The sequence below is a fragment of the Saimiri boliviensis genome, chromosome 12, assembly GCF_048565385.1.
Source record: "Saimiri boliviensis isolate mSaiBol1 chromosome 12, mSaiBol1.pri, whole genome shotgun sequence".
NCBI classification, from domain to species: Eukaryota; Metazoa; Chordata; class Mammalia; order Primates; family Cebidae; genus Saimiri; species Saimiri boliviensis.
The window spans coordinates 98,679,890-98,702,966 of record NC_133460.1 but is presented as its reverse complement, the minus strand read 5'-3'; the positions used below and the strand labels follow the sequence as shown (position 1 = coordinate 98,702,966).

At 38.9% G+C, this 23,077-nt stretch overlaps 2 protein-coding genes across 2 annotated transcripts in view; both read right to left on the bottom strand.

Moving 5' to 3' along the window:
- Positions 1-2,607, bottom strand: part of VWA2 (von Willebrand factor A domain containing 2) — a 57,796-nt gene extending 55,189 nt beyond the window's left edge. The window contains exon 1 of the mRNA XM_010332801.3: positions 1,797-2,607. The gene's annotated coding sequence lies outside the window, so the exon portion shown is untranslated. The remainder of the gene's footprint in view (positions 1-1,796) is intronic.
- A 902-nt stretch (positions 2,608-3,509) lies between these two features.
- The window catches only part of TDRD1 (tudor domain containing 1), a 45,784-nt gene continuing 26,216 nt past the window's right edge, over positions 3,510-23,077 (bottom strand). The window contains exons 14-24 of the mRNA XM_074382915.1: positions 22,754-22,996; positions 22,232-22,369; positions 19,159-19,269; positions 17,900-18,070; positions 15,347-15,622; positions 14,716-14,835; positions 13,213-13,329; positions 9,537-9,704; positions 8,487-8,714; positions 7,811-7,857; positions 3,510-7,729 (exon numbers count right to left, since the gene is read on the bottom strand). Coding sequence (XP_074239016.1) covers positions 7,637-7,729; positions 7,811-7,857; positions 8,487-8,714; positions 9,537-9,704; positions 13,213-13,329; positions 14,716-14,835; positions 15,347-15,622; positions 17,900-18,070; positions 19,159-19,269; positions 22,232-22,369; positions 22,754-22,996 — 1,712 coding nt within the window. The 3' untranslated portion in view covers positions 3,510-7,636. The remainder of the gene's footprint in view (positions 7,730-7,810; positions 7,858-8,486; positions 8,715-9,536; positions 9,705-13,212; positions 13,330-14,715; positions 14,836-15,346; positions 15,623-17,899; positions 18,071-19,158; positions 19,270-22,231; positions 22,370-22,753; positions 22,997-23,077) is intronic.

The window sequence follows — 23,077 nt, the reverse complement described above, 5'->3', positions numbered from 1 at the left end:
AAAGATGCTTTGCTTGTGATTGCTCAGTTTCCTGACATATCAAGGGTGACGGGTACAACAGTTCCTAACACTGCAGAACTCTAACTAAAATTCTTTGATCCAGTCCCTCAAATAATGAAAGGTAAAGCACACATGAAAGGAATAGACACAAAGAAGAATGCTTAATAGGGCTGCTAGAGTTGTGTATTTTCCAGAAGTCATACAGCAGCCTTTAGACATGCCTCTCTAAATGTGCTCCACGAATACTTAAGGCAGACATCTGTATGTGAAAACAAAAATTCATGATACTGGGAATTTGGAGAGGAGCTGGATATAACATAGAAGTATGGACAGTTTGATGTCAACAACTGAGCCCTCTTACTGAGAAGTAAAGTAGCAGGAAACAGTACCTATGAAACAGCAAAGAAACCATCCAGAGTAAACAAACTGAGCCCTCTTACTGAGAAATAAAGTCACAGGAAACAGTACCTATGAAACAGCAAAGAAACCATCCAGAGTAAACAAACTGAGCCCTCTTACTGAGAAATAAAGTAACAGGAAATAGTACCTATGAAACAGCAAAGAAACCAACCAGAGTAAACAAAGGGCCTGACTTGGAAGTGTTCAACAGGCAGCAAACTAAGCCACAGCTTAATTTGGTCTGTGGTCTGTTAACTGGGGGGCAAGAGCAAGGAGACAGAACAAAGTTGGGGGCAGAGAGAGAGACAGGACGTGAGGAACAGAAATACTGCCATCTCAAAAAGCTGACGCCACTGAGGTTTGGAATGGGCACCAATTGTTGTAAGGGTAAAAGCATCCACCCCAGCTCCTACTTAAGACAGTGAGAATTATGCACAAAGTTATATTGAATGTTTGCTGTTGGGAAATGTGGTGCTTTCTGGCTGAACCAAGTAAACACAGAACAAAGGCACAGGCGTGGGTAATAGTCACTCAGCCAACATTTCAAACTTTGTAAATGCTCTACATCAAACTGTCAATACTTCTATGTTTTTTCCATCTCCTCTCCAAACTTCTAGTATCATGAATTTTAGTCTTCACATATGTTTGTCTGCCTTAACGTAAGTATTCAAGAAGCACACTGAGAGAGGCATCTAGGTGCACCCTGGAGGCAGAGTAGGCTCCTACCGTATAATAAACATCAGAGTCCATCTCACTTCCTGGAAGGTTCAAATCATAGGCGATAAGGTTAACCCCACTAGGTGTTACAAACGCATCCCCTCAGGGTGTTAAGGGAAGCAAGCAAGCATGGATAAAATAGCTGAGGCTCCACGGCTAGCTAACACCTTAAATGAAGCCAGTTTTACATCATCTGAAGCTACACCCAGAATGCAATAACTTTCCTAGGAAAATCAGACTGCAGTGCGTAGATCAGGGCAATACCAGAAGGCTAATGGTTGGTTCTCTGGGTGAGCCTTCTGCAGTTCTCACCCTGTGCGATTGGGCAGTAACCTTACCTCTAACAGAACTTCGCCACCTTAATTCCAGCAAGCAAAACCGTTCTACCATTCTTTCTCAACTGCATGTTTAGAACACACAGATTACCTTTGAATTCCCTTTATCTGGAAAAACAAAAACCACTCTGACAATCTCTTATGTAGTTAGAGCTGTCTGGGAGCAGGTCTGGCCACAAAACCACCTACACTGGTGAGGAGCCCAGGTGTCCTCTTTGGCTGATCCCAGAAGAGCTCGACTTGCCAAATCCAGGCAGCTGTGTTGCTGAGAAGCCTATTAGTAACACTAACGGTTTACTGCTCATGGCTGACAGTCTCTCGGCAGTGAGCCTCACAATCACTTACTTTCTTTCTGGGAATTTGGCAGCTTAGGGTCCCGCTGATGAAGATCTTCATGTGTTGGTTTCCGGAGCTGTTATTACATAGCAAGAGAGACCAATTTCAGAATAGTAATTATCCTCATTCGCAATTTTGAGACTTTCACATTTCTAGCTGCTGCAGCAAAATAACTTTAGCCAAACAAGCGGCACATCAAGTATGTCCCTTTTCCCTTGTCAACCCCCAGGACTTCACTGTTCGTGACAGAAATCTCCTCCCTGGCAAACTGGGTAAGATTTATCTTAACATTACAAGGCCTCCCCCCCAAGAATAAATCATTTGTTCAGATACATGGTCTCAGCTCTACTGTACTTACGACCAAACCAGGTATTTTGAGGGGATCTGAAGACTGGTGTGATAGGGCTTTGCTGGCCCTAATAAACAGTAAATCTGGCACATACCTCAATGTCAGACTTATAGCTGGAGCTCAAATATTCATGGAATGAAATATGCAGCTGGCACATTAATTTAAATTAGAAACATGTTAAATCTACTCAGAAGTAAGACCTGATAATCTATTAGCTCTTATGATCTACTAAGACCTGATCCCTAATTAATCCAGGGGACATTTAACCCACCTATGAGACTAGTGCTACAGATATTCGTCTCTTTTGGAGACCAAGGCAAATTAGCTGAATCAGCAAATACATTAAACTCCCTTTAATTAAAACAGTGCCTATTGGGATGTCTAGTACCATAGGATAAAATGTTACAATTTGAAGACAAATTTGGACTCATGATTTTCTGTGTTTGACTTGTTTCTCTAATTTTCCTTAACAAAAGGGCAATTTTTTGATTCCATAGTCTTGTCTGTACTTCCTCTGTGGTTAGAAAAAAACAGACAGTATGAACAAATTAAGTCTCTAATTCTCCCAGTACATATAAGAAAATTTAAAAATCTGGAGACAACAGATGCTGGAAAGGATGTGGAGAAGTAGGAACACTTTTATGCCGTTGGTGGGAGTGTAAATTAGTGCAATCATTGTGGAGGACAGTGTGGCAATTCCTCAAGGACCTAGAAATAGCGATTCCATTTGACCCAGCAATCCCATTACTAAGTATATATCCAAAAGATTATAAATCGTTCTACTATAAGGACACATGCACATGAATGTTCATTGCAGCACTGTTTACAATAGCAAAGATGTGGAACCAACCCAAATGCCCATCGATGATAGACTGGACAGGGAAAATGTGGCATATATATACCATGGAATACCATGCACCCATCAAAACCGATGAGTTCCTGTCCTTTGTAGGGACACAGATGAACCTGGAAACAGTCATTCTCAGCAAACTGACACAAGAACAGAAAATCAAACACTACATGTTCTCACTCATAGGTGGTGTTGAACAATGAGAACACATGGACACAGGGAGGGGAGCATCACACACTGGGGTCTGTCGGGGGGAAACGGGGAGGGACAGTGGGGGGTGGGGAGTTGGGGAGAGAGCATGGGGAGAAATGCCAGATATAGGTGATGGGGAGGAAGGCAGCAAATCACACTGCCATGTGTGTACCTATGCAACAATCTTGCAGGTTCTTCACATGTACCCTCAAACCTAAAATGCAACAAAAAAAAAAAAAAGAAAGAAAATTAAATTGGCACACACACAGAGACAGACACACACACACACACACACACACACACACACACACACACACACAAAGCCTGCAGTAAGAATGAAAGAGAAAGCTGGTTGGGAAGTGAAATAATTTTATTGAGCAAAGCAGCATGAACTTATATCTAACAGAAACACATCCGTGTTTGACAACTTTTACATGAGGAAAAATTCCATTTAATCTAACAGATTAGCCAACATACATTGCCAATAAACACAAAACATAAAAAAGTATTTTTTAAGTATCTGCTACAAGTTGGTAGGAAGCATCTTAGGTTTCATAGTCTGACAGTTAAATCATGAAAAAATTCAAACTTTGGAGTTGGCAGCAAAGTCAGCTGGCCCATAATCCTGCATATGTGTGGTTTATCTGAGATTATTTTATATGCTTCAGGAAAAATATATACTCGTCTTTTTACCTTAAACTGATAACTGTATTTGGGCTTCAGAAAGAGCAAATTCTATCTACAACAAAAATCTAACTGGCTACAGGTGTCTAAGGGTGTGGACAGCATGAGCGGGAAGATAAAGTTCTTTCTTCGGGTAGAGGGGCCCAGAGGTCAAACAGACTCTGTGCCCAAAGGCCAAAAGAAAAGTAATCCAATTAAGGACAGAGAGAAAGAAACTGATGACCTCCCAGTGGACAGGAAAAGAGAAGATAACAAAGAAACAAGAAAGCAAAGGACATTTATTACGTGGAAGAGGCGGAAGACAGAGAATGCAGTGAATATTACAAATTATTTCAAACATATAGAAAATAAAACTCACATCCACCAGTTTTTGTTTTTTGTTTTAGAGACAAGATCTCTCACCCAGGCTGGAGTGCAGGGGCACTATCACAGCTCACTGTAACTTTGAACTCCTGGCCTCAAGGGATCCTCCCTCCTCAGCCTCCCTAAGTGCTGGGATTACAGGCATGAGCTACCACACCTGGCCTTTCTTCAGTACCTTTTAGTAATAAAAAGTTACACATATAGTAGAAAGCCCCTATATATTCCTTGCCAGTATTTTTATAGATTTGGTATGAATTTTTTACACAATACTTATATATTTGATGGGAAGAACTTAGAGGAAAATAAAAACTACCAGCCTAGTAAGAGAATGGCGGGCAGGCAAAAACATAGGTCATTACAGAGAAGTTGGAAAAAGAAAAGGTTCCCACAAACAAAAACACCAGGTACTGTACTTTCTCTCTTAAGTCTAGCCTTTGCGGATTCCTTTAACTGTTTACCTCCAAGAGAGGCTGTTTCTGAAAAAGAAAAAAATCAACTGCCGTTACGCCTTATACAAAAACTCTATATCGCTGTGGCTCCTAATTTTAAATACAAGCAAAGCAAATATTCACTTTTAACTGAAATTACACATTTAAGTGAGAAATGTCAGTTAAGAAAATTAACCACCACAACATAGCATGATATATATTAAGTAGAGCTTTTTACTCCCCTTCACAAGTATAAAATATAGCTGTTTGCTCTCCTTCATATATAAAAGATATTTGACATTACCTTGTGTGTAGAAACATTTATCACTTGAGCAACAGATTACAGATTATGTTCTTATCATCACAGCACTTCTATTTTAGCAATTTTATAATTAAATTTGTAACAACTAAATTTCTCCAGAGATGGTGAGATACACAGTTGTTGTTGTTGTTTTCTGAGACATGCTCTCACTCTGTTGCCCAAGCTAGAGTGCAGTGGTGCCATCTCGGCTCACCGAAACCTTCGACTCCCAGGTTCAAGCAGTTCCCCTGCCTCAACCTCCCCAGTAGAGGGACTACATGTTTACACCACCTCACCTGGCTAATTCTGTATTTTTTTTTTTTTTGATAGAGATAAAGTTTCACCATATTGGCCAGGATGGTCTCACACTCCTGGGCCTCATGTGTTCTGCCCGTCCCAGCCTCCCCAAGTGCTGAGATTACAGGCATGAGCCACTGTGCCCAGCCAAAATACATTTTTACATCCATTCTGTCTCCAAGAACAATTCAGAGGAGTACTCAGCTGTATTTTCACCACAATGAAGTAATGCTTAAGCAACTGTACATCATTTTTGCTTAATAATGTAATCCTCTAGTTTCATGCCCTATGGAATTGATCTAAAAGGATACTGTACATACAGCAGCTAATGGAAGTTGAGAGAACTCAGTTTTGAGTTGTAAGACCTAATTTCAGTTTGTGTGTGATTTTGGACAGTCATGTAACCCTCTCTGGGCCTCAACTTCCATAACTGTAAAATGGGTCCTACTTTATTTTCAAGGGTATTGTGAAGATTAAGTATGCGAGTAGATGTAAAAGTGCTTTGTAAATACATACTACCCAAACACAAGGTATTACACGGTATTCAAATGTAAACAAAATATGTATTCCCACAGTAGGGAAAAATCCAGTTCAACTACTATGCTTTAACTCAAGTTTTCCTTTGAAAGCTACTAAGCCCTGTCTTAAATCAATCAACAATGCAATTTCACCTTAAGGTACAGATGTGTAAGCACTCTCAATAAACTTACGAAAATGGCCTATTACACAGATGAGAAGCACAAACAGGCCAACCAACTTGGTTAAAAATATAATGACTTGGTACTAGGACTAAATTCCAGAAATCCATCTCATTGTATGTTCCTTAATCTATTACATTAAAATCACCTAAATTAAGTTTAAGATTAGCCGGGTGTGGCAGTGTGTGCCTGCAGTCTCAGCTACTTGGGAGGCTGGTGCGTAAGAATTGTGTGAACCTGGGAGGCAGAGGTTGCAGTGAGCCGAGACTGTGCCACTGCACTCCAGCCTGGGTGAGAGTAAGACTCAAAAAAAAAAAAAAGATTTGAAGCTAAAACATGCAAAACAGTAGTCAGTATTAAGACAGTGTATTAGAAAAGACTGAAAACTGTAATAACCCAAAATTTGTAAGCAGAAATGTGAGAAGACAGTTGATCTTGCATTAATTATGTTTAGCTTAGACTTCAGTTTACTCTTTCTTAAATAACAACAGAACAGTCTATTACCACATGGGAAGTATGTTTTAACCCAGTTGGTTTTTACCTAAAAGTTACTACACCCATAAAAGATTCACAAAGAGTAATATGGCTACCTCCTGGGCTACTTCCAAACGGTCTAATATAAACTGCTTGTCAGCCAAAAAAGTGCACATATTAAGTAAACCAAAGTTCCTTTGCTTTTGGCTGCAACTATGACAACTGTGAGAAGGACAACTTCATTCTGAGATCAGAGGTTTGTTTTTTGTTTGTATGAGATGGAATCTCACTCAGGCTGGAGTACAGTAGTGCAAACTTGGCTCACTGCAACCTCCACCTCCTGGATTCAAGCGATTCTCCCATCTCAGCCTCCCAAGTAGCTGGGATAACAGGCATATACCACCATGCCCAGCTAATTTTTGTATTTTTAGTAGAGACAGCGTTTTGCCATATTGGTCAGGCTGGTTTTGAACTCCTGGGCTCAGGTGATCTGCCCACCTTGGCCTCCCAAAGTGCTGGGATTACAGGCCTGAGCCACTATGCCCAGCCCTGATTACAAGTTCTAATTGGCTCTTAATCAAAAATTTATTTCTGAGAGCCATCTTACAACAAAGGATCCCAGACACTTAAAAAAAAAAAAAAAAAAAAAAAAGACGGGATGGGAGGAAGAACTACTGGTTTAAAACTCACCAGTATGTTCTTTATAGACACTAGAATCACCACAGCCAAAAGCAGGAAGTATGTTTTGTTTTGAAATGAAACATCTCCTTAGTGCAGCCCACTTTCCGTTCTTGGCTCTTTGGATAATCCTCACAAAAAGCACTAAACATATTTACAGCAATGTGCATAAGTGAGATCCGAGCTAATTTCAAATCTAGACAAAAAAATATGAGGCTAAGCTTTACATCACAACAACTTTTACAAGTCCATCCACCTATCAATGACATGGGCATTCTCAAAATCAAGCAACAATAAAGAAAGGCTATTACAACTGCAACGCCCTAGGGGCTCAGTTCCCTTAGCAGTGACAAAGGAAAATGATCAGACCAAAGCTACAAAGACAGTAGAAGCATGAAAACCAAACCTCAGGTCATTAAACCACAAAAGTCCAGCCTTAAAATAGGTTTCACGTCGTTAGCTCTATCCGGACAATATACCTGAAGATGTCACACCGGTGACCACAAAAGAGGCAAAAACATCACATTTATCTTATCTAACTTTTTAACAGTTTTTTCATTTCAATAAATTTATTTTGGTTTGTTGAATTGTTTAAGAGGAAGAGAAGAATGTGTTCATGTTTTTCAACCTGCGGGTGAAAAGGAAAGCGTATGATTTAATTTCTAAAAACATTAGGAGTATAATTTCACTTGAAGGAAATTTTACTTACTTGCTTCTGTAACTTTGTGCAGCAGCAATGCGTCCTATACATCTCTTCTAAAAGCAAATACAAGAAAAGCCATTACATTATGCATAATGTAAAGAACAACTTCGGAGTGTAAACGTATACAGATAGCTCTGACCCTTGCGCCTGGGTTCCGACTCCGAAGACCTGGATGGACCCATTTGGGCTTGGAGATTACCTACCACCGTGGTCTGGATTTGACCATGTTAACTAACAACCACGTCTCCAAGGTTTCGGTTCTTTGTCTATCATCTACGGAATCTCTCTTTTTGAGTGAGGCCAGGTCTGTCAAATATATATCTTATCAAGTACCAGGAAGATGCAATCTCAAAAACAGGACTTCTCATTTTTCATTTTCATCAGGATCAAAAAGCAAATTGGAAATAGGGAACAGCAGAACACCTGGCATTTCCAGAGCTCTTGGTGTCAATCCCCACAGCAGTACTGCTGAGCGCTGAGGACCATCTGGACTCGGAGGACTGCCTCTATCAAGGCGGCCCTCCCGGGCAGCCACAGGAATGAGAGCCCTGCCACTGGATTTGTGGAGGAGGAGGAGAAGAGAGTATGGCACAGGGAGTGAGGAAAGGTCAAGTCAACTAAATTGATTATCTGTGATTCCTCATACTTAACATCTGTGGTTAGTAACACTTGAAAAGAATACCTTTATTTAAAGCACTCTGCCTTTGAGGTATGATGTTTTTTGCCAGTCCAAACGTCACCAGCTTATCAGCTACATCGACTGTCCCATTCTCGGAACATTTCTCCACTGACACCTCATGGACATTCTTAGTAATTCCTTTCACAGAAAGTATGACATTCTGATTCAACATGAAATTTTTAAATAGCATTATTATTAATTGAGAAGAGCTTCCATTCAATTCCATCAATCCTGGAAAAGATGAATGTTACAGTCTTTTAGTTCCTTTTAAACAGATAGTATTTAGATAAATTATGTAAGAATAACAAGCAAAAGGTTTACTGGATTCAGCTGGATTTCAGTATGCTTTGATGTACTACTGCTGTTGCATTACAAAAGGCAAATTCATTCAATACATATTTATTGATCACCTAACAAGGCATCAGGCATTAATCTTGGACTAGAGGGCATGAAACAGACACGTATGTCCTTCATATATTCCAATGGGAGAAACAAAAAACAAAGATACTTTTCCAACTCTGAGTCAAAACCAAAGAGGACCATAAGGCAATCAGTATGGTAGTATCTGCAAGTCCTTTGCATAAAGATATCAGGAGTAACAGTAAAAAGGTACTTTAAGTATTTTTGTTCACTTTTTTCGAATTCCAACTGAGGAGCTGGATTTATTATGTATAATAAGGTAGCCAGAAATGGTGTTATCTGAATGCCTCTAGTCCCTAAAGAGATGTGACAAAGCAGGAAGACCCCAAATGAGAGGTCAGACACCCTGCTTCACAGACACAAGATACCCTGGTTCACATCCTGGCCTAAACATGGGGCAAAACTGAATCTCTGAACCCTGACCCTCTGAAACTAATCTATAAAACAAAGACTGAGCACAGTTTTTGTGAATTTAATAAAAAAATAAAGGATATAAAACTTAATTGAAAACTCTCTTAATATTTAAAAATATTTAGGCAGTTACTAGAAATACCATTTGATTGACTTAGAGCTATGAAACATAAAGAGGAAAAAAACCATGCACCTAAATTGGAAAGTGACTTAGCTGTCTACCTTCAAGTGAACATCTGATGATTTGGAAAGGAAGCTCCAGGTGGCTAGAGGTGATTGGTTGCACTCTGCAAAGAGGCAGCGTTTCAATGTTTCCATAGTCTGCATAGAGCACCTTCACATTAGTGTCTGATGTCCCCAGAACAACTGCACGATACCAAAAATCATCACCTGAAAATATAATGGAATCTCAGCAAGAACTTAGTGACTCCTCCTACCTTGAGAGTTATTCATAGTTATTATATTTACATCACTTAAACATCCATACCAAAATTTCTGGTTACAATTAAAATTAAATAAAGCATTTACCTCTACATTCCCACTAAAAATGTAATTTTTTTTTTTTTTTTGGAGACAGGGTCTGGCTCTGTAGCCCAGGCTAGAGTGCAGTGACACAATCTTGGCTCACTGTAACCTCCGCCTCCCAGGTTTAAGTGATCTTCTCATCTCAGCTTCTCGAGTAGCTGGGACTACAGGTGTATGCCACATGCCCACCTAATTATTTTTGGTAGAGATAGGGTCTTGCCATGCTGCCCAGGCTGGTCTTGAACTCCTGAACTAAGCTATCCTATGGCCTCAGCCTCCCAAAGTGCTGGAATTACAGGTGTGAGACACCATGCCCAAACTTAATAGGATTTTTTTTTTTTAATGCATAAAACCACAGGAATAGAGAACAAGAGAAAAGACAACAGAATACTGGAAGCTGGAAAGCAGATGCCTGAATGAAAATGATCGAGTAGAGCCATGGTAGCTCAACCACAGTTGGCAGTGGGGAAGCCAAAATGCATCCCAGCTCGCGTCACAGATTCCCAACCCCTAAAGCCTCAACAACTGGTGCTACCATTCACAAGTAGGAGTTAAGATGGAGTTGGAAATGAAGATTGGCTAAGGAAGCAGAGTTCCTTGCAAAGACATCTGAACAGGTTTTAGCTCATAAACTCATTTACATGTAACACCTATTTTTAAAGTTACTAAAGAGAATGGTGAGCTTTATGTTCCATGTTTTAATAATGCTTCTACTCGAGTAAAGAAGACTGGAGGTTTCCTCTCGTGAGAGGATGAGCCACAGAGGCCATGGACTAGAGAACGTAAGGCAGAGCAGACCAGGGAGAGTTTAACGCTGGCAGGCAAGCTGTACACTTCAGGCAGGAGGCAACCAGCCCCCGCGACAGCCCATGAGGATGGCAACACTGGGAGTCCACAGTGAAATGGCACCACCAGATCACCCACAGTGAAGGCCACCAGGACAAGCTCCTGCCCACTCTCAAAGCGACTTCCCAATAACTTCTCAGTGCCCCATCTTAAATACAGGAACAGCACAGGATCATCAGAGATTTGAAGAAAGCCTCTAACATCACAGAGAGACCAAAACAAAACGGGACCTTAGGGAAGCCAAGGCAGAGGAGGAAGATGGCAATGAACATTACAAGACTGATAACATCCTTGGAGAACTGACATTGCACCCTTGAAAGAAGAACAGGGTAGTATTGAAAAAGATGAAAGAGAGAAGAGGATATTTAACAGAAGAGTTCAAATCCAACATTAGAAGACTTGAAGCTCCGAAAAGAAAAGAAAACAAAAGGAAATAAAAGCATTAATTCAGGAAAGTTTCTCAAACTGAAGCTCATGAATTTCCAGACTTAAAGGGTCCACCCACTGAGTGCCCAGCACAATGGCAGAAAGAAAACACCATACTAAGGTCACATCATCAATTTCAAAACAGGTGAAGAGAATACTAACAGTTCCAGAAAGGGAGAAAAAACGTACGAAGTTTGTGGAATCCAGAATAACATCAATCTTTTGACCAGAAACACCAACACCTAAAACACAATGAAAGCAGTGCCTTCAAAACTGTAAGGTGAAGAGGATTTCCAATTGAATTCTGTATCCAGGCACCCTATCAAGTAACTATTAGGATAAATACTTTTTTTTTTTTTTTTTTTTTTTTTTTTGAGACGGAGTTTTGCTCTTGTTACTGAGGCTGGAGTGCAATGGCGTGATCTCGGCTCACCGCAACCTCCGACTCCTGGGTTCAGGCAATTCTCCTGCCTCAGCCTCCTGAGTAGCTGGGATTACAGGCACACACCACCATGCCCAGCTGATTTTTTTGTATTTTTTAGTAGAGACGGGGTTTTACCATGTTGACCAGGATGGTCTCGATCTCTTGACCTCGTGATCCACCCGCCTCGGCCTCCCAAAGTGCTGGGATTACAGGTTTGAGCCACCACGCCCGGCCAGATAAATACTTTTTCAAACACGGGAGCTAACAGAAAATTTATCTTACATGCGCCTTTTCTCAACTTCTGGAGGACAGGATCCATCAAAACATGGGAGTAAATCAAAAGGGAAATCAGGGATTCAAAAAACCAGGTGGGGCGAGGGAGGAAGCAATCTAGCTAACACATGGTGGGGCAGTCCTGGAAACAACGGGGCAGCGCAGAAACAATCCTCAGCATGGTGAGGAAAAACCCAGGCTAACAGCCCAGGTCTGGGGGATAAGCAGCCTGTACAGCAGCAGGTTGGAAGGCTGAGGATGCCTTCAATATGGTAAAAGTTGATAAAGTACATGTAGTATTCTGGGGAGTTAGCACTAATATAGAGAACTGGAAATAAATAAAATATATAGAATACTAACAACAAAGTGAAAAAAGAGAATGTAATTGTAATATACTATGCAGCTCAGCTATAGTGTTTATGCAGTCCTAATGAAGTAAAACAGAATACTTACTGAACCAAAAATTATGATTTATTCTGGGAAGAAAGGGAGAGAAAATGTAGACCCAGTTGCCATATAAAAGAAAAAGCTAGTGACATCTACAAGACCATGATGTTTGAAGGTCCCCAACTTGTGTCCAACAAAAGTACTCTGGTGTCCATCTAGCCACAAAAATGCCTTTCAAAGAGGTTTGGGATTCAGACGGGGGAGTCTGAAATTCCACTGGAGCCCAAGATGGAGGAGGGCTCTTTCAGAAGGCAGGCCTAGGCCCCAGTGGCAGACTTTTGAGACCTCGCTCTCAGCTGCTGACTGGAAGCAGCCTTGTCCCCAGGTGAACTCAGCTCTAGCCCCACTTGGCTGCCATCCTGCCACCAGCCACCACTGCCCAGGGACTGGCAGGAGCCATGCTTATCCATGCCCCCAGTCACAGGCCTGCCAACTGAACCTGACTGTGGACCATGAAGCAGCCCTACAACCTGGCTCCACTCCCAGAGGGAAATCACAATATTTACTTCAAGTGTTATTTATGTTAGCTTAAGAAATTTGTTAAAATGAAATATTAAAATGGATAATGATCAAAGTATACCCTCATCAATGAGCCTGTCTCCCTTAGGCATTTCATTCTTCTTTTAGTACATTCACATACAGAGCCCTATAAACTCTTTGTAACCCCTCCATAAATAAATGTAATGTGACTGACCCACTAGAATAGAGTGTGGTTATCTCAAGCTGGTTACCTACAAGTACTGACAGATTTGTACAAATCTACCTATATTCTTGCCTAAAAATAATCTATATAGAATTGAAAAGCTGAATAATATGAATTAAATCCACAACACTGCCTTCCTTCTCTACCTAAACCAAATGAAACATGCAGCTAAAACATTGAAATCTCCATAGTATCATGTAAAAGAAAACAGACCCAGTACCTTTCCTCAAATATCTTCCCTAAAAGAACCTTACCTGTGTATTTGGCACAGCATGCATCTCCAATTCTTGGTCTATAGGGTGGTCGACTTTTCGGAGCATTGCAGTACTCTAATAATTCAGCTGTCAATAGGCAGAGCTTTTCCTGATTTTCTAAAATATATAAAAACAATCTTTTGTGAAGAAAATTTCCAATGTTACTATTGACAGTAAAGAATGGCAAGACTAATCAAAAAATCATTTGCATATTAAAATATGCATATTTAAAATATACACATGTATATACAATACACATTGTATTTAAAAATAAATATACCCATGACTAGTTGCCATTTGCAGAAGGGATGCAATCAATACTAGGCGGGAATAGGGAGTAAGCCTCCGGTGGATTAATTTCTTGATCAGGGTGGTTATACTAGTTTGTTCACTCTGTGAAAACTTATTAAGCTGTATTTTTACGACTGTTTAGTGTACTTTTCAGTGAGTGTTATACTTAATAAACTTTTTCTCAATAATATTTCCAATTCATCATACTACATGTTGTCAGGATCAAAAAACCCTAAGCTCCTGCTTTTTAATACACAGAATAAAGGTAATTTTGTAGTATTAGAGATAAAATTTAAGAGCAGTTATTGGCATTACCACAGTTCTAACTTTAACAATTTGAAACAAAGGTTCATTTTTTTAGCCTTAAAAGTGTCTGCAAATTATTCTAAAAAGACTGCATTCAACTTGCACTTTTATTCAGATACTACAAGAATAAAGCCATATACATTTAAGATATTCCTTAAGTGTAAACTTCCATGAAACAAAAAAAAGGAAAATTAAAAATAAACTTCCACATGCTACTTTTCTTCATGGTTCGTTCCAGTGTGAAACGTTTCTCTAAGCCTCTAAGATGTAGTAAAGCTATGATTACGGATGGATTACAAAGTCTTTCAATATATCTAAAACGGTAAGTAAGATTCAATATAGATAATGTGTTTTTAAATAAGAAATTATACAGCAATTAAGGACACTTTTGTTATTAAAAAGGTATAGACTACCGAGACCAGGCTACTGGATAGGTAGGTGCTGATTGTAGTAGGGCTTACCTTCATGTTCCCACTGTTTTTTTTTTTGGAGACAGACTCTCTGTCTCCCAGGCTGGAGTATAGTTGCATGATCTCTGCTCGCTGCAACCTCTGCCTCTCGGGTTTGAGCAGTTCTCCTCCCTCAGCCTCCTCAGTAGCTGGGACTACACCCAGCTAATTTTTTATTTTTTAGTAGAGACAGGGTTTCACCACATTGGCCAGGATGTTCTCCAACTCCTGACCTTGTGATCCGCCCACTTCAGCCTCCCGAAAGTGCAGGCATGAGCCGCTGCGCCCGGCCCCCACTCATGTTTTATAACTAAATTTGCCTTAAGTGTTATGATCAGTTCGTCCTTAAAACAGTGAGCCTCTTTTCCGCTTCACTTCCTAAGGAATTCAAGATCAGCACTTTCATTTTATAGTTTAAAAGATGAGCGTAAGTATGTCTCGAATTTTGGTTTCTTACCTGGCATCCTGTTGGGTAGAGCATAAAACAAGTTTGGGCTTATGATTTCTAATACATTTGCTTGTACAGTTTCACTAACTGGCAATTCTATTGTCTTCCATTGATCAGCTGAAGAGGTAGCTGAAAACATGCAAAACACAGGCCTCACATGGAATTTAAAAAATTTACTGTTTTCCTCAGTAACATATTTAATTCAATCATTTGTTCATCAACTGATTATCAACGTTTGCAAATTCCCAAAATAAAAATCTGCATTTTCACAGAACAATCTATTCAATTTGAGGGATTTTGTGGGCAGTGCAAAAAAGTTGACTACAATGAGAATCTTTGAACTGTTACACTCCTGTAGTGTATTTCTGTATTATATTTCTCTCTCTCTCAAATATTTAATATAATTCTTACAATTTACTCAATATTTAAGGGAGATATATCTGTATAATAACTGTTTATCTGATAATTAAAATGAGTATATTTGTTCAATAAAATGTTTCAATAAATACATTATTAATCTATTAATCTATGTCCATAAAGCATACTACAGGAAAACTGTCATTTATGATGAAAACATTTTCATAGTCTCTGAGAGCAAGGAATAACAAATTTAAACAAATAAATGATTTTAAAATGTTACCTTGAAGTCCCTGTGCATGAACTTGAAGCTCATGTTTATTAACAAGTCTGTCATTTGGTAGGTCTTTACGTGGTAAAACAGATTGTAAAGCCAGATGTTCACCAATCAGAACATCACTAATTATTAAGGGATACGAAGTGGAAAGATCAGTGAGTTCAATTCCTGTGCCATTTTCAGTGACTTCAACCACTCTTGCTTGCAATTTTATCCCAGTAACACATCTCTGAAATCTTGCTATGGTTTCTTTAGACCAATGCTTGTTTTTAGGCTGTGTATCTGGAAAATAAAGACAGCAGTAAAAAGAATCCTACCTACAAGCTTCATTTTTGCTTTAATAATACCCAGGACCAGGTCTTCGCCAAGTTTACTTTTCAGGTCGGCAATCCTGAGTATCTTCAATATCCTCCATGCCTGACTCACAGATAATGCATTTACACTCTAGGATATTACGAGGCTCAGGATCTCTCCTTACTTTCCCTGGTAACATTATGTTTACCTGGCACTTTCCAGTATGAAAAAATAGGGCCGGGCGCGGTGGCTCAAGCCTGTAATCCCAGCACTTTGGGAGGCCGAGGCAGGTGGATCACAAGGTCAAGAGATTGAGACCATCCTGGTCAACATGGTGAAACCCTGTCTCTACTAAAAATATAAAACATTAGCTGGGCATGGTGGGGCGTGCCTGTAATCCCAGCTACTCAGGAGGTTGAGGCAGGAGAAATGCCTGAACCCAGGAGGCAGAGGTTGCAGTGAGCCGAGATCGCACCATTGCACTCACTCCGGCCTGGGTACCAAGAGTGAAACTCCGTCTCCAAAAAAAAAGAAAGAAAAAAAAGAAATAGGAGTACTGTCTGTTTTAGAATTTGTTATGTATAAAATCATGAGTTAACCATTATGCTGGTAAAAGACGTCAGCTGATGCACTTCTACTTTTGTGGACGGCCAGTTTTCTAATAATTTCAAAATGTTTTTCACTATGTAAGCAAAAATTATTTTTCTTGGATAATTTTGGCGTACACCCTTGTTTTCTTTGCAGTGATTTTTCAAACTTGAACATGTATCGCAATCACCTAGAGGCCTTGTTAAAACACTGACTGTGGGGCCCTACCCAGAGTTTCTAATTTTGGTAGGTCTGGGGTGGAAGCCAAGGATCTGGAGTTTTTTAAAAGGTGCAATGTTGATGTTGCTGGTTTGGGGGCCATATCTTAAGCAGCACTGGAATAAAACACAGTAATTATAAACAATAACCTGGGCTGGGCACGGTGGCTTACGCCTATAATCCCAGCACTTTGGGAGGCCAAGGTGGCAGATCACCTGAGGTCAGGAGTTCAAGACCAGCCCAATCAACATTGAGAAATCCCATCTCTACTAAAAAGACAAAAAAAAATTAGGCAGGTGTGGTGGCGCATGCTTGTAATCCCAGCTACTTGGGAGGCTGAGGTAGTAGAATTGCTTGAACCCAAGAGGCAGAGGTTGTAGTGAGCCAAGACCATGCCATTGCACTCCAGCCTGAGCAACAAGAGCAAAAACTCCATCTCAAAAAGAAAAAGAAAACCAAAAGAAACAATAATCTGAAATTTATTGTAAAATAAATAGAAAACAGATTAGCAGAAGAAATAAATGTATCTATGCTGCCTGACTTGACCACTGTTAACATTTTGGAGTCCAACCATCCACAATTTTTATGTGCAGATGTCAAAGATACACACATGCACATATATACACATTCTCTTATAAAGTGTTTATAATAATAACCACTACTACAGGTATAATGCCAAGCACTGTTAATGCTTTGTATTTTTCTTTTATTAACAACTCTGAGGAAGGTAGTAATAATTTCCAGATGAGGAAACAGAAACACCTAAAGTTTAAATAATTTGCCTAAACGTCTCATAGAAAGCAAGCAGCAGAGATGGCTCTGGAGTCTGCTGTCTTCATTACAACACTCTTTTATAACCTGCTTCCTTCACTTAAATCCTGAACAATTCTTCATATTAGTAACACACATGTAACATCCTCTTAATGACTATGCAATAAAGTTAAACATGCAGAACTTTGAGTGCCACACCCTGCCCTAAACCTTCACTTAATCTTCCTAACAACCCTATGAAATAATTACTATCATTATCCATTAAATAAATCATTTACCCAATCTGCTATTATTGACTATGTTATTTTGCCATTATTAACAGCAGTGTAATAATTATTTTTGTAACCTACTCTGTGCAACTCCCAGATTTCTCTGGGATAAACTACTAGGAGCAAAACTACTAAGTCAAAAGGTATAAACACTTGAGGTTCTTGAGGAATCCTGCCAATGCTGTCCAGAGGATCATACAGTTTCTACTCCCACGGTCAGTAAAGCAGCCGTTTCCCTACTCTAACAACAACACTGGACATTCTGGCCAATATTGTAAATAAATTTCTAAGTTTTATAATATGAAGCAGGATCTTCTAACCCACACAAAATGTTAAAATTGTAGATATTAATGCTCAGAAAATTATATGCCCCAAATATTAGAAAATAGTTGAGAAAGTTTCTTATTGTATACCATACCTGCTAACCAGCACCGTATCCCCTGAAAGGGAAGGTTTAAAAATGATGATGGTATTATTCGGAGTTCATCTGTAGTAACTTCTTCGATGTTTCCATAATCCACAAAATGTACTTGAACATTTCCATTTGGTAAGATTTGCTTGACTAAAGCACGATACCAATTACCATCACCTAGGTTTAACACAGAGTTTGTGACATGTAACATTTCCTTTCTATCGACACTTGAAATACTTATTTTGAAAAAAGCCACCCTTTATCTAAAAGTAGGTAATCAATTTGCTTACTTCCCCAAATAATGCCTTCCATTTTTCAAAATTCAAAAATCTCTAGAAATCTATTTTTAGACTATCCCCAAAATTTGTAGTACCACACTTTTAAAGATTTTAAATTAAAAGATTTCATTGATAACCTATCCAATAAACAGAGTATAAAGGTGAAGGTAAGACTTGAATATACTTGTCAGTTTGGGACATGTATAATACTCTTACCACCAACAGCTCAGATTATTTTACTTGTTATGTGGTAAAAAATTATATATTTTACTTGTTATGTGGCAAAAAATAATATAAGCAGCGGCAGGGCATGGTGGCTCACACCTGTAATACCAGCACTTTGGAGGCTGAGGTGAGTGGATCACGAGTTCAGGAGATCGAAACCATCCTGGCTAACAGGGTGAAACCCCGTCTCTACTAAAAATACAAAAAATTAGCTGGGTGTGGTGGCACACACCTGTAGTCCCAGCTACTTGGGAGGGTGAGGCAGGAGAATCACTTGAACCCAGGAGGTGGAGGCTGCAGTAAGCCAAGATCACGCCACTGCACTCCAGCCTGGTTGACAAAGCAAGACTCCATCTCAATAATAACAATAATTAGTAGTAGTAGTAAAGAGTAGAAACATTCTTGTAACAAAGATGATTCAGCAAATACATTTTCAAAATACTGTAAACACTTATAGAACGACCAGAATAATGAACTTCCCATGAACAGCTCTTCCATGAGCTAACTTACTTTAATATTATCAGAAATTCTGGAAATAAAAGCATTAAAATAATGTTTAATAAAGTTTAGGCAACAAAGCATCACTTGGAGGTTCCCTGTTACAAAGAGAGAAGGAAAAACATATGACATCATAAGTATTCATTTAGTCTTGGCCATGAAAAATATTTGCTTAAACGTTAAGAAAACGTACACTAAAAATAACGATTGAATGTTAAGAAATACAAGGTTCTAAAAGTCAAGATTACACCAATTGGAACTTACCTGCAAAAAAGGCACAACAAGGTTGTCCAGCCTCTGCCTTGAAACCATTAGGTAACTTCTGCTGGCAATGTTCTGCTAATGACTTGTTCAAATCATTGAGTTTCTTTAAAGCTGAACATAAAATACATGTAGCATTTAATATTAGAAGATACAGAATATAAATTTTCCTTTAAAGTCAGAAAATGTCTTGATCATAAAAATCCCAGGGAGGTGAGGGTGGGGAGGGATAACATGGGGAGAGATGCTGCATATACTATGTACCTAAAGTAAAATAAATTAACTTTTAAAAAATTTTTTAAAAAATCCCAGGTACCTCCCCAAACTACTATTTTTACCCTAATGCTTTTCCTTATTAAAAAATTATTGGGCAAGTAAATTTTTACTTAGTTAATAGTCTCAATAACCCAACACTAATGATTTACTAGGCACAAAGACATAATTACAGCATGATAATCAATACACTAAAGCAGGAACTTTGCAGGCAGACAAAACATACAAGCCCATAGACAACTAAAAGCTGTCCTGAAAGTGACTATAAATGGACGGCACAGATAATGTATGATAAGAAGTCAGAGTTCACGAGCTCTGTATGCTAGAGGTTTCATAAATTCAAAGTACACCACATTTGAAGGGGAGAGTACTTCCAGAAGGAAGACGTGGCTCTGAGACAAAGGACAAAATTATGAAATTAGGCAGCCAAAAGTGGACAGCAGGCTAGCAAAGCAGACAAGTGGACAGGCAGCCCCTGGAGAGAGACATCAGAGGTGTCCCTGCAAAATGCAGACCATGGAGAGCTTCTGCACGCAGAAGAAAGGGATCTGAACCACTCAGTAGTATCAAAAGTGTGTGACAAAGGCTCACTTACCGAAATGGAAAATAAATTCTAACGTGTCAGATGTTTCACCTTTCAGGTTAGCCTAAATAAAGTGTAAGGATACATGATAGGCAATGATACACTCTGTTGCTGTGGGATTGTTTGGCTGGCGTCTAAGAACACTAGCTCTCAAAAGCACAAACACACACATTCCTTTGACCTAATACTCTAGTAACAATTTTAGCAACTTGCCCCAGGGATATATTCCTAACATAAAAATCACAGTACAAGATTTGTTTTAGTAATAAAAGTTTGTAAATCGCTAATTTTGTATTTATCCACAATTCGGTTAATTAAATTAGGATTAACCCACACAGTGGAATACCATGTAGCCATGAAAAAGAATGGAATGGAGACTAAACACCAATGTGGCATCACAAAGTAGCTCCTGGAACAGAAAAAGGACATTAGTGGAAAAGCTAGCAAAAACCAAATAAAGTTTGGTGTCCGTTACTAGTAATATACCACTGTTGGTCTCTTTGTTGCAACAAATGTGCCATGATCACATGCTAACTACAGGAGAAGCTGGGTGAGGGGCATATGGGAACTATGTATCATCTTTGTGAGTTTCTGTAAACCTAAAATAACTCCAAAATAAAAGCTGTTATCTAAAAAGAGACTGGAGAAAACACCATGTGAACTGATATCCAAAACGCAGTGGAAGAAAAAATGCAAAAATTACTTACCACTTTATACCATTTATAGATACATGAAAGGTATATACTCATACAAGCATATGTATTATCTCTGAAAAAACATTTAGTGAGAAGAGGAACCAGGAAACTTACTTTCCACTATACATACTTTTGTAACTTTTGAATTTTGTAAATTTTGAAACATATTTTAATGTTTCCTTCATCTTTAGAATTTTTAGATGTCTGTATAATAATCACCTATAACAATAAAAAGGAACTTCAAAATTGTAAATTTTAACCTAGATGCAATGGTGGCCTACCTACCAGATTATTCGGAATGAAGGAATGACAAATCTCCCAACTATGGGGTCTGACAGGGCCTTACTTATCTAGGTAAATGTCCTTATCTGACGAAGAAAAACCAAGATTTGCAAAGTCAAGATCAAAGATGCTCACCAGAATGGCTCGAATGAAAAAGAAAACACAATGCTTGTGAGGTTGTGGAGCAACCACATGTTCCTTAATCACTTCAGAAACTGGCCTTTGCAGATGGGGAAGCTGCAAATTTACATACCCTTCATGACCCAACAATTTTATTCCTAGGTATGGACTCCATGGAAATGCCTACACATGTAGACCAGATGTGCTGTAATGTTCACAGCCACATTAATCTACAGCCCAGGCGAAACAAGCCAAACGTCCAATGGTAGAAGGAAACAAACTACAATTCATAGGATGCAACACTATGCAGCAAAGAAAAACAACGTAACAAATCTAACATACAATGAACACTATGCAGCAAGGAAAAGCAAGGTAAGATACATGCAACAATGACACAGAGAAGTGGGCAGCAGGAAGGAAGGGGCTCACATAGTGTGTAATCCTACTTCTATAAAGTTCAAAACCGGGAAGAACTATTCTGTGCTACTGGAAAGCAGAAATGTTTATTTTTGAAAGAGAGAAGAGGTAATGATGGGAGGGGACAGGAGGGAAACTTCCGGAATACCGGTAATGTTTTATACAGCTTGACTTAGAGGCTGGTTATTCAAGTGTGTGGAGTTTGTGATAATTCATTATGTTGTTCTTCTATTTACATATGTATCTATATGTTAATATTGCAATAAAAGTTCAATTTCTTTTTTGTTGTTGTTTTCTAGAGACAGGGTCTAGCTCTGCTGCCCAGGCTGGAGTACACTGGCATGATCAAAGCTCACTGCACCCTTGAGTTCCTGGGCTCCTCATCCTCCTACCTCAGCATCCCACAGTGTTGGGATTATAGTTGTAAGCCACTATACCAGGCCAAATTTAATTTCTGTAAATGAATTTAGGAGATAGTCTATGAAATATAAACTGGTTTAAATATAAACAAGAATTGCTGAAAATATAAATAATGGCTTAAAACAGAGTAAAAGCTAAGTATAACCAAATCTTTCTTGGAAATACAAATACCTACTTGGTTCTTCTTGGAAAGAGGTACTTTTATCACTCAGTAACCAACTCATGTCAAGTTATTATCTACGCCAATGTATTTGTAAAAAGAAACAAATGACAAAAATCAACTTACCATCCTCTTTAAGCACGTGGCAATAAAATTCTCCAGGACTATATATTACACATACCACAACATCTACTGTTTGGTCAACAGCAAGTTCAACCCATGTCCACTCCAGTGAATTTACTTTTCCTTCCACACCCAAGGGAACTGTGAAAATAATTAAATATTTTGCAAAATAAATGGACATAGTGGAGAGAGAATGCAGCGAGGCTGGAGCTGCTGAGGAATCCGCTTTTGAAGAATTGAGTTTCCACTGACTTTTTAAGCGACTTTATAGGGATATTAACCTTAAAGTCAGTCTCATAATTATTATCTAAGTAAACTTCAAATTTATATTCTGATCAGCTGCCAGCAACCTGTACAACTCTCCATAAAATTATGTTTTTCAAACATTCTTAAAATATTTAGATGGATGCTTTATTTAAGATGAAAGGCATTCAACATAAATTCTTTTTCTAAGTACAAGAAACTTGTATTTACAGAACCATCTGAACTCCAGAATATGCATTATCTAGTAAACATTTTACTTACCACTGGCTTCTTTCATGTCACTGGGTTTATCTGCCACCATCCCCTGTTCTCCCACGGCAAAGGCTGCATCTATGAGAACTTTGCTAATGCTGACATGAGGCATCTTGGATTTATCGATAAGCTCCACCAGGGAACTGTTTTCCAACTTGTCCACCACTTTCACTGTGATTATTTTGTTCTGCACAAGTTTTTTCATGAGACAAATAGCTTCGGGAGTCCAAATTCCTAATGATGGCTTTACTCCTAACAAAGAATTTTGAATGAATGTTAAAATTTCTTAAAGCATTTAGAAATGTAGCTCCTAATTTCCCCAAGTTAAACTTA